The sequence below is a fragment of the Panulirus ornatus genome, chromosome 18, assembly GCF_036320965.1.
Source record: "Panulirus ornatus isolate Po-2019 chromosome 18, ASM3632096v1, whole genome shotgun sequence".
Taxonomy (NCBI): Eukaryota; Metazoa; Arthropoda; class Malacostraca; order Decapoda; family Palinuridae; genus Panulirus; species Panulirus ornatus.
The window spans coordinates 31,023,875-31,036,758 of NC_092241.1; the positions used below are offsets into that span (position 1 = coordinate 31,023,875).

General features: G+C 42.1%; 1 protein-coding gene across 7 annotated transcripts in view; it reads left to right on the forward strand.

Moving 5' to 3' along the window:
* The window catches only part of LOC139755020 (paired box protein Pax-2-B-like), a 146,759-nt gene that overhangs the window by 122,293 nt on the left and 11,582 nt on the right, over nucleotides 1–12,884 (forward strand). For all 7 annotated transcript variants that reach the window (XM_071672947.1, XM_071672949.1, XM_071672946.1 and 4 more), the window contains one exon: nucleotides 1,776–1,993. In XM_071672947.1, the coding sequence (XP_071529048.1) occupies nucleotides 1,776–1,993 (218 nt within the window). The remainder of the gene's footprint in view (nucleotides 1–1,775; nucleotides 1,994–12,884) is intronic.

Here is a 12,884-nt window from a genome sequence, read left to right on the forward strand (position 1 = left end):
TTGTTGACCGTGAGGGCGGGGTGCCCCAGCGCTCCCGGTAATAATCGATGCCTACAACGATATTACTTCAAGTGCCGTAACAACTGAAGAGCGAGGTTAATTGTGGGTTGGCCTGGCTGGTATGCGGGGGCGTGGCCAGAACTGATGAGCGGGAGTGAGTGTGGGAGGCAGCGCTGGTGTGGGAGTGTGGTCACGTCGGAGGGCGTCCTGTAATGTGGGGGACGTGGCTACAATTGATACGCGGGAGGGGAGGCGGGTCTGTGACCACAGTGAGTATGGAAGGGGTGCTGGTTTGGGAAGTGTGGCCACAACTGATGAGTGGTAGTGAGGACAGGAGGGGCCCCATCTGGTGTGGGAATGTGGCCACAGCCGATGATTGGGAAGCGAGTATGGGAGACTCCGCTCGTGTAGGATCGACCACAACGAATGAGTGGGAGTATATATTTATATAGGAGGGACACTGAGAAGTATTTTTAGCCACAAGTGATGAGTGGGGGTGAGCATGAGAGGGGTACTAGGGTGGAAGTGTAGCCAAAACTAATAAGTGGGAATGAATTTGGGAAGTGGGTGTGGGAGTGTAGTCACAAGCGATGACTGGGAGTGAGGGAATTATTGCTGGTGGGATCCTAAGCTGTCGGAACCACTCATCATTAACTCCCTGCATGTCTCGTGGTACACCTCATGTATATTACTGCACATTTTGTATACAGTTTGTATCACAATATACTCCAGCACGATTGTATCCTTTTTTGCACCCACCTGATCTTAACTGCAGTAATATGTTATCAGCGCTAGTAGCTTTTCATGTAGCATCATGCTGTAAAGGCTGTGTTAGGTTTGATGTTTCTTATGCTGAATATCCACTACACATAGTTATTATGACGTGCCACCGAACTTTTGTGTGAAGATGCTGAGCTGCGATCAGGGCTATCAGTGAACAGAATGGAGTGCAGTCTTGTCGAAGGGCCTTCTGGCAGCAAAGGAGTCCATCATTTCCCTGCTCCTGAGTGGAGTTCAGCCTTGAAGTAATAGGAGCCATATGAAACATATAACGTGTGTGTGTATATATATATATATATATATATATATATATATATATATATATATATATATATATATATATATATATATATATATATATATATATATATATATATATATATGTGTGTGTGTAGTAGATAGATAGATAGATAGATAGATAGATAGATAGATAGATATAGCCTTTGTCTTACTGTAACCTCTGATGATTTTCCTTTCATGAAACTGAAGGACAACTAAACAATCATTTCAACAGTTATCGTGTTGCTCACTAGCTGATACTCCCTCCTCCCTGCTACAGAACTGAGTCAGATCATTAAATTTCCCTCTTGGTTAACTCAGCCATGACCACTTTTCCATGTTTTTCACTGTCCACTTACCTGGCAACGCCTTTCCGTTCCTACGCTTGTTATCACCTTAACTACCTCCACCACCCAGTTCCACCACAACCACCTTGCTTATCCCTCTTCATCACAACCTGCACACCACCATTCACCGCGCCCTGCCCTCCTCACCACCACACAATCTCCCATGCCCTCTTCACCACCACCATCTTGTCGTGCCCTCCTCACCACCAACATCTTGTCGTGCCCTCCTCACCACCAACATCTTGTCGTGCCCTCCTCACCACCACCATCTTGTCGTGCCCTCCTCACCACCACCATCTTGTCGTGCCCTCCTCACCACCAACATCTTGTCGTGCCCCCCTCACCACCACCGCCCTCACGTGCCCACAGAATAGTGCGCAACAAGGCGGCAGAGAAGGCCAAGCACGGACTGCCGGGGACGCCCTCGCCGGTGTCACAGGCCACCTCTGTCATCACCCACGTCCCGCCCACGCCCCACGAAACAGCCCTCCAGCGCCCCGGGTCTTACTCCATCAGCGGCATCCTTGGCATCCCTCACCTCACGGATCCGAATGGGAATATCCACAAGAGGAAGAGGGAAGATTCAGGTAAGTACAGTTCCTGATCTTAAGGTTGTGTTCCCCTAGTAGCGCCTATATATAAAGCACCGTTGCACTATCTTGAGACACATCCCCTTCAACATTCTCAATAGCAACTTCTTTTATAAGTCAATACAGTGAGGAAGCCATAACCATACGTGTATGTATGTGCGTACTTGTGTGAATTGTATGTTTAACATGGTGAGATGACGTCTTTCTTTGCAAGTTACTAGAATTTTACTGGTGAGGGTAAGAGAAAGAGCAACGTCTGGCCAAGTTAACGTGAACACTGTGTAGCTAAACGCTACTGGCATAAATTCACAATAATTGATTATGTAATGTGCTCTGACATAATATTTTGCTTTATTGTGTGATGGTTATGAAATACAAGTGTGGCATAAAGTGAATTCTATAGTAGAAATGATATAAGAAATTTAGAAAACACAAAAAAAAAACATCCAGAAATCATCCAGAAAATCGTATCTCATCAGCTCATCCACACAATCCAGTTTTTCTTTACACTTTTTATTCTACCAACTCGACGTATTACCTACACGAAGTGCTGTGTTGGTGGTTTGGTTGATACCGTCTTCATCCGCGTTTGCTGTCAGTCCCTTTATGCCATCAGACTGTATCCTTCATCTTTTGTTCTTCGTTTGGTTCATCTTTTCTCATGAACATCCCACTGAATGCTTCACCGTCAGTATGGTTCTTGCCCTGCTTAAGTAACTCCTGGTTACATAAACTTATTTTGGATGTAATCTTTAATGGCCGTCCTTTCCGCATTGACCCTACTAAAATCTTGTTGTAATTCCTCGTAGGTAAGTAAGTACACTTTTACCTATCTACTGGTAAGAAGATATGAAGTATTAGTTCAATACGGCCCTACTTAGTGATCCTGACTCGTCGGAGAGTCGACACTTCAGTCCTTAGCATCCCACACCCAGCAAAGCCGTCGATAAAGCAGTGTATAACCCGCGTGGAGGAAGTGTTCCACACGAGCCGCAACTCATCTCTCAGTCACGCCTGGATCAGCGCTGCCGCCCCGGGTGTGAAGAAAGGCAGGGTTACCAGACTCCAGTGGCATGATGTCTCAATCATCAATGTTTGTCTTATATCTTCTCCATCATTTTATTTTCATTCATGGTATAATTATTAGATGATGTACATGGTATATTAAGCACTTATTTAGACTTCTTAGATGGTCTAAAATCCCTTCGGTTAAGAGTTAATCAACTGAAGTTGGTGCAAATTCTCTTGTCGTCGCTGAGGAAATTATAGAAGCTTGTGAGGATAGATCCCACCTCGCTAATCTGCCGAAAAAGTATGACAGCGTCACCAGCACATCGAACGGAGACGATAGATATCTGTACAGAGGTTCAATATCCCCGCTGCTGACATTAGCTTACCATCAGCGGATGTGTAACTGCTTGCGGTTACTATTGAAAAATGTCCGTGTAAATTACCACGGACATCATTCTGATGGAGTTATATAGGCTGAAGTGTGGACAGCGTCCGAGCAGACATGAAGATATGTTATGGACGCCGGTCCAGGATGAAAGATGTTCGGGACGGGAGGAAGATGAAGGAAAAGAGAGAAGTAAAAGAAGCTCTCTCTCTGTATATACATGTATGTGTATATATATATATATATATATATATATATATATATATATATATATATATATATATATATATATATATATATACATATATATATATATCTTTCCGCCAGATCCTTTCATCCCTCGTCTCTTCTTACCCTCAGTAATCATCACAGAAGACATTAAGTGTTTTCGGACTTGTCTGCCTTTCTCAGTGTCAATGTTCTAGTATTCCAAACAGTATTGTTTGGTTAGAGAACCTCTTATATTATCTTTTTCTCTATCAATATTGATCAGCGCCCCACAGGGTATAAGATGACATACATTGTAAACTTCTTTCTAAGAGCATTTTACACAGAGTTGGGTCTCCCACCTGGGTATGCTATTTGTCTAAGGACGACTTGGAATACATATGCCAGAGCTGAAACTTTCATAACCGGAGTCGTTAACTTTTTCCACCAAACGACTCAATCAAGAGAAAGAACATTCATTTTTCGTTCGTGTGCAGAGACGCAACTACGAATGATTACCGTCGAGAACGCTCCTAATATTGCCTATTTCCCACCTAGTTGTATGATCTTTTAATCGCCATGTCACCCATCATCAGCTGAGTGATTATAAAGCAATGCATGGATAATTCAGTAGTCTCTACGGCTGGCACCACAATAATACTGCCACGATGACGCTTCACAACAAATTGTCATTCCCCAGTTTACCTCTCCCTTGATTGCAATTAATTTCGCCCTGGGAAATCATTTATGCCTCATTTGCACAGGTTAAAAAGGATGCTCTCCATTAAAACCCATTTATTCAATTAGCTTTTTAAGGGAAAATTAAGTTATTTTCCCTGATGACGAGGGGCAGAATTCCCTCCCCCGATTCACGTGAGTGATCCTCCAAAAATATATAAGCAACTTCGCTGTTGTAGTTGTTGATGAGTAATGTAAAAGAATATAGATGTTATATGTATCTTATTAGACTACACATGAAGATAGAAGTGGAAATTGCCGAAATTCAGTAAGAGGTGTAAGCTGGTGGATCTATACTGCAGAAAATGGACATTAGATTATGTTCCTCCGTCAACTTATCGTCAGAAACCTTTTAAAACTAAAAGGGAGCTTCACAAAGACCCTCATGATTCCGTCGAGTTAATGAGCTGGTTTGCTGAATTGTGATATACCTGGTGTCTTGAACGCCAGTGAAAATCATCGTACCTCAGGGACTCAAGTGGTAAATTAGTCGTTGCTTGGATTGGTTGCTGAAGGGCAAAATATGGTCTTAGAATCAATCTAATCACCTGAAGGAGATGTTGAAACTTTCTCGAATGGTCATTGGAATTTGACTCTAGAGGCCTAAAGCCCAATTAGCAAACTAGCCAACTATCGGCTACCATGCCAACCACCATGTTTAATGACTGCTTTTATGTATTCATAAATGATTTTGATCGTCTGTAAGCCTCGTTTCGTAATTGATTTGGTATTTACTTTCCTTTCTGTTGAAATTGAATTTGATATATCGTACATGATGATTTCTTTTAGTTTTCTGCCGTCAACAGGTTTCTTAGAGAATTAACAAATTATCGAACTAATCTTCCAGGGGTTTGACAGGCTTTTCCCTTGCTACAGCTACAGTGTCTACAGGTACCTCTGCCTCCAATCCTGCATGTTGCCTCTGGTGTATAACACTATATCCGACCACTGCGCATATTCCCTTTAGAGGTCTACCAAAGCGAATAATTTTTTTTTCTTTCTAAAGTCACCTGTTTTGAAAACTTACCAAAGGAAATTTTTCTACGATTACTTTTCGTATAGCAATTGCTATCATTAAAGAAATTGGAAGATTATATCGTAATGAATAATTTCTGGTAAAAGATAGGGATTCTAATATATATATATATATACATTCTGATAATGTATGAAATGTTCTGTTTCATCACCTGCTCTATCGCCTAGACTGTAAAGTCAGCGCTGGTTACAAAACTATAGCGGCGGATATCCTCCACTCTCTCCCTGGCAAATGAAAGAAAACATCAAGTTTTCTTCAGGAACCCCATCGCTAGGTGGCCGGTAAACTCACCAGTCCATTACCCATCTCCTAATCCTTAACCCTCAGTACGACAGAATGTTCTCTGAACTTCAAAGTGAAACTTCCTATCTACTCTGAACTTCAAAGTGAAACTTCCTATCTACATCTGTAGTAAAACTGAACCCTAAATTAACTCTACAGTTTTTTGTGACCTCTGTACCTAGAGACCCCACCCGTCAGGCGTAATACATAACTGCGTTGTGAGAGCGGGGTAATAAACAGCGAGAAGACATAACACCAGTGAATTACTGAGGGCTAAAGGTTGAAAGTCATGCTAATGCCTTCGGCCTGTGTCCCTAACAGCCCACTGTGATATAGTGCCGTCCTTCCCGCCGCTTTATATGCAAATTAGGCGATAGCTGGGTAATTACACACGTGCTTAATGAGTGATCAGCGACACTTGCCAGTGTTTCCATCTTGGTGTATGTAGGTGGATTTCATGATAAATTTGTCGAGGACGGACGGGTGATCTTTTGTGTAGATGATCTTACTACATAGTCCATTATCACCGGCCGTTCACACTGACATTAGTATGATGTTAGTGGTTGGAGTGGTTAAATTTTCGTTTGTGTTCCGTCGCAACACTGTGTCAATCAGTGAATGCCTAGATATGGATCGCTCCTTCATGTCGCTACTTTTCATGCAGTTGGTTAAGAATGTCTCTCAGAGTCTGAGAAGAAATGATCTCAATCGGTGCCATTTTGTAGTTACATTCGACTCTGGTTATGGGTAGGTCAACATATGATACATATTTCTCGTTACTTAAGATAGATTAGTGGGGGCCTTGGAAGATATGAGGGGATATTTTCTCAGGTATTTTCTTTGAAAAAACACAATGAAAAGCACCTTTTTTCTGATAATACGGTTATCACCCTTGTATGATATCAATTGTATCTCTTTCTTACTCATTTTAGAATAACGCTGCCATTTCATCTCCCTAAGCCTTTCCTCCGTTTGTCTCGCTAATCCTTCTTCCAAGTACCTCCTCATTTGTCAGACTTTCATCCACATCTAGTCTCCTCATTATCTACCCTGCATCACATCACTTCACTGACCCAGGGCCAACACTGTCACCCGCGGAGCCTAGATTATGAGCTCAAACTTTGTCCTCTCGTGTATCTCCACCGAGATCTTCTGAGCCATCCTCTCGCTTCATAGTGCCTCAGAAACTTCATACGTTAGTGGACATTGCTCCAGTACCAACGTAGATTGTCCTCTAGGCTACTTGATACAAGAGTACGCGGGAGTTTGAAGTATCCACAAACTTTTCTTCTTCTCGTTTTGGTTTTGGATAATGTATGAAGACAGTTGAGGGAGGATGCTAAATGCTATCGACCATTATGGTTGATTGCATTTGAAGAAACACGGATAATATACCTTGAGGGAAGGTGGGAAGTTATGCATTAGAAGGATGATACAATCAGGCTCCGGGTCAACACGAAAGCAAGTAATAACAGAGTACCAAGAAAGACATAGCAGTGCTACAGTTCACTGATTATAACGCTAAGTTTTTGAGCGTTATCATAATTTTCTTTCATGGTTTATGTTAAAGACTAAAGTCACGGATAAAAGTCACTATTGACGCCAGGCCTTACTTCACAGGGCTAAGGAGGCAGTAAAGCAAAGAGAAAAACCGAGGAGTAATATGAGTTTTGGGGGAGGATGAAAAACCTCCCTTTTGAAAAGGGACTTGTAATGACTATTCTAAGAAAGATAAGAAGATAAAAGTTCCAGAACACTGCGGGGTTAGGAAAGAAATAGACATCACAACGGCCCACCCAATAATTACCAACGGCCACACAGTTATCAAGGTTCACATTAGCTTGCCGAATAATACGTTGTCTAATAGCTGGGGTATGTAAGGAGCCAACTCCTAAGGGCAGAAACCAAAGTAATTTCTATGAAATGAGGCAAGAAAACGAGCACCGTGGTGTCTAGATAAATGGGCCAAATTATGAGTCATGATTTGGAAAGTCCATATCCTGGATTGCCTTAGACTCGACTCTTTTAAGTACCGTAAGTATTTAGGGTTAGAACCTTCCTAAATATGATGACAATGTTCTGTACCAAGCCGAACCAACCCTTTGTATACGCGGAGCAGCTGTTCAGATCCGAAAAACTTATGGCACTTAAACAGGACTCCCAGTTTCTTGGAAGTACACTTAGCTACTAGTGAAATACAGAGATGGATCACAATACTAAGGTGCGACCGATTTTCTTTAGTGAGCTACATAGTGTTATTACAGAGCCATCAAAGGAAAGTGGCTTTAGAGAGAGAGATTCTCATAATGGTGACGATATATATTTGAAAAATGTTGTCTAAGTAATGACCGAAAGACTAGTTATATACCATAGAAGACCATAAGCGTTTGTTACTGAAGAAAATAGATAAGACTTTGAGTTTTCAACATGGAGAAAAATGGAAAGAAAATCTTTTCATCTCTTATGAGAAGATGCGTTAGAAACTGGAACGTTAAACAACACCAGCAATGAAAAGGAGGCAGAGACTTGTACGTAAGCCATAGGAAAGAGTAAGAGGGTGAGGCACGTGGTGTGAGGAAGTGCATGAGAGGCTTGGTGCGAAAATGACGTCGTGAGGGAGGGAGGATAAAGACGTCAACAGCCTCGCCCCTGGCCTCTGCGCCCTCCCAGCGACTTCCGGAGCTCATCCAATGACCATTTGTATTTCCTTATCCCTGCGCTCTCTGCCACTTCCAGCCTTCCTCCAGTGTGTGTGTGTGTGTGTGTGTGTGTGTGTGTGTGTGTGTGTGTGTGTGTGTGTGTGTGTAAAAAAAAGACAGGTACCTATTTTCAACGACCAACCCTAAAGAAGAGGATTAGCAGCTGGGTTGACTATGAACCGGTTGCTCTTTCAGATACTCAAACAAAGGCCTGAAAGATTCGTATACCACACCGTTAACCACTACACTACGATGGGTCCTGTGTGTGGGGCGGAGGGGAAAGAGATTTGTGTTTGTGTTTTGCATACGTGTGTTCGTGAAAGGTTTTTGTGTGTGTTTTTATGTGTTGCCCTATTTGTATATCTCTAAATCTGTTTGGATAATTTTTTGCATAGGGTAACACAATTTCAATCTTAATTCCTGCTTTAGTAAAAATATGCAGCGGAAAACAAAAAATGAATTACCAATTAACTTCATTTGTCGTTGAATAACCATTACCAAAGAGATGGCAGCAGCTTCAACTCCATAGACACCTTATGTCTGTGTAATCTTGAGGCTAATACACTTTCGTCACTCCTCTAGCACATCAAATTCCCTCCTATATCGTGTCCCGTAGGGTTATAGAGGGAAAGGGATGAACGGGAAAGAATAAGATAGAAAGAAACTTGGTTGCTAAGCAGGGGTGAAGAAGGATACTTTACTGTAAGGGAGAGGTTTGGATGAAGGTTTTAGAAAGGTAATTAAATGAAAGAAAATAAAATCCTAGAAAAAAATGCTGTTTTTAAAGACTGACCAGGAGAGAAATGAGATGATAAAGGTAGCAGGAATTTAGTCATTTCGAGCTGAGTGTAGGAAAGTGAAATGTTGAGAATCGTTAACGATGATGAAAACAAAGAAATCGGCAAAACTAGACCGCTGGAGGCGGAGAACAAGAAAACAAAGTTGCAGAGGTGAGGGAAAGCGCATCGCTGGAACCTTAATTACTGGAAGAAGATGGTGGGTTTTACAGGGACGGAAGACGACCCGGGAAATGAAGTGCTCCACTTCTGGGATGACTTTGGTGATGAGGGAAAAACACGGTCGTCAGCTGGCCTGATGGAGACGCTGATGGAGATGCTACTGCTGCTCTTGTTGTTGCCGATGTTCCTGCCACTACTGATGCTATTAGCACTGCTCCTGCTCCTGATGCTTCTACAACTTGTGTTACTTATGTCCCCATTAGCTTCATAGACACAGTCACTATAATCTTCACTTCTAGCCGCACTATTTCTGTAATTGTTTTTAGATGCATAACTTTTCGGTGATATTTTTTTCTTCTGTTTTTCCCCCGTTGTTAACAATGATGTCACATCAGTTATTTGGGTTACTACTTTGTCCACGACTGTTCGTATCATCACTGCTGATAGATGTAGCTGAGACTGCCGCTATTCTTTCTACTTGCAGTTGATAACAGTTTTATGATAATGACGACGAGAATTAACGCAGTGCTGTTGTTGCTGGTCAAAATGATGACGACCTTGGATAACACTGAGGAAAAATGATGTCATGGTGGGGCAGAGGATAGAACCAAAGTCTCTTCACTGGAAGGAGTGGACAGAGGACTTGGCAACTGTACCCACTGGGGTAACGTGGTTGTAGACCCTCCGCCTCCAGACCTCCTTTGGTGAAAATGCTTCGCTTTCTATTTCTTTTCTCGTCCAACCCCTCTTCGGGTTCAGGAGCATTTTTTTTTTTTCGTCTCTCTCTGCCTTTCCATCACCAGTGTTTTAAGTTCCGTCTTGTGTCGGCTGCCAACTCCCACCCGGCGGCCTCTTGGTGGAAAATCTAGCTTCCCTCTCCTCTTGCATCCTTTGGTCATCCATCCCCTCACTGCTCACCCACTCGGCGTCGACCATCTCCCTTTTCCTGCTTGATTCGTGTCTTCTCTTCTTTCATCCTCTTTCTTGTACAGGGTCACCGGTGAAGCCTTTATCTCCAATTAGCTGAGTAATAAAGCTGACAGTTTGTTTTATCTGTACTTTACACTTAAGCTTGACATTAGCTTCATCTTTCACCTTAAGCAATCATTCCACTGCATAACTCGTTTTCTTCACTTATTTTTTGTTTCTATTTATGGCTCTTTATTCTTCGTCGTTCCTTCCTCCTCTCTCATCCCTTCCGCCCTCTCTCCATTAAACCATCCTTCCTCCTCCTCCATCGCCCTCCTCTCTATCAGCCACTCCACCATCCCCCGTTAACTTTAGCTAGACCTTCCTGTAGAGTCACGATCGACTTTTATGTGGGTATAGAGGTCGCATCTTAGATGCTATTGACATCTTTTCTACTCTTTTAAGTGGATGATTACATATCTCAGCAGAAAATGTTTGATACTGTAAATTCCATGATCATTATAATCATAATCAACTTCGAAATTTCCATATTGACAGAGATGCAAGAATTTATCATTTGATAGCAGCAGTTTGCATCTCTGAAATATCTCCACTGAATCAATAAGTATTCACCTCAAGAAGGATTACATGCTGGCGCAGTTGATATTGTGTAACTGTATGTCAATGAGAGATTACCAAGAAGCTTAGATAATTAACAAAATAAAAAAAGACATCACTACGTAATGTTGTTAAAGTTGCATATCACGCGCAGAATCATATATTGAAGATCACAATCAACACCATTCTACACGAAAGAAAACATCAAAGAGATGAACAATTGATGTGGCATGAGCTTGCGACACAGACATATAGTCAGTCATCGACGTCTTTGATTGATGGATTAACATTTGGACTCCAATAAAAGCTATCGTGCCTTCCGAGATTTCCATCCTACGGTTAGAAATGTCAGTAATTAACTGGTCGGGCAGCACGGTGAGGCGAAGTAACCATAGGAACAGTCAACAGATTGTCTCATTAAAAGATGGGCCCTATGCCAGCAAGGCAAGGGGAGGGAAGGAGTGGAAAGAGATGAAAGCAGGTTAACGAGGAGTCGAGGCGGGGAAACAGGAGACAAATGAGAAACTGATCGTTAAGAGTGAGAGAAAAGAGGGGGAAATCGAGGGACTGAGCAGTAGATAATGGCTAAACTAGGAATTAAAGGTGAATACGAACAGGAGCAAATATTCTTATGAGAAGGACCGTATGGAGATTGGTCGAGGGTGAGTGACAATCTTATGAAGTTGTATCTACGGGAAACGGGTACGTCGTCCGTTACCCACCGGGAAATGGCTCCGAACAAGCGCTAATACATTGTCTCGCCTTTCACTTTGCTTCAGGATTCTCAAAGTGGTTTCGATTAAAAGTTTCTGCAGTTACCCAATAAAGTGGGTCGGGCATCTAGAGAGTGTAGAACATGGAGAGAAGTGTAATTCGTTTAAGGAAAACTGTAACCAAGGTCACAATCATTTCTTAACGTCCATATATATCTTAAAGCGTAAGTGAACGGGATCAGTGAGTTAATCATCTTTTTCTCATCATAAACTTGATATAAGATTATCGGAAATACACTGATCTTCCATCTTCCCTCCTCCATCATCCGGTGAACATGAAAGGATATATTTCTTTACCATTTCGTATTACATTATATCTTTCTGCCATCTAGTCTGGTATCAAGGAGAATAGATTAGCGATTCCGGATAGACAATGTAGCCGAAGTGACACAGCCAATTGCTGTCCTGCTGTAACTGTTGCTTTGTTTCCCTGGCACGAACGCTGTCGTTTGTGCCAAAATGGGAGCGTGAATGCATGTTTGTAGTCACTGATATGAACGTGAGTGTATATAGCGTTTATGTGGTTTTATGTATGTGTGTACGCCCGCTTGTGAAAATACAAAAAAAAAAAAAAAGACATAAATGTATTACAGGTGCAACTTGCGGTTGAAAACGAAAATGGTTTCTGAAACAGCTCAACCTGTGGTAAGGACACATATTGATCCCAAATGATTCCCATAATGGTTCAAGCGATATGTATGGCATGAAGCACTTCTGCCAAGAATATTTGTCTTCTGAGCATCTATTCTGTACTTCTTCCATCTCTATCTTAGCCAGTGTGTGTGTGTGGTTATCATTTATAATTACTATTTATGTGTTGCGGGGAGAAAATGCTATGCTAATTTTCCCCGTCTTTTGAACTCGTACATATGTACCATATCTGTACTCCTATGAATTTATACACACACATAAACCCCAGCCTACGCCAAGTGCCCATTTATCGACCAGCCTTGAGGAAGAATAAATACCTTGACTGTGGGCCGACTGCCACGACCAGGTTTCGAACACATGCGGGGTCGACCCGGGTCCGTAACCTTAACCACTACATCACAGATGCCCGTTTGTGTGTGTGTGTGTGTGTGTGTGTGTGTGTGTGTGTGTGTGTGTGTGTGTGTGACTACTCAGGTCATGCTAGATGGAGTAAAAGGTTATATCCCTTAACTCTATATCAAATATGATGTATGGGTTAACTCAATTTCCTTAATGTTCTTACGATACGCTGTGTTCAAGCACATGAATGTGTTTTACTTGAGAGTGGATTCCACTGACAT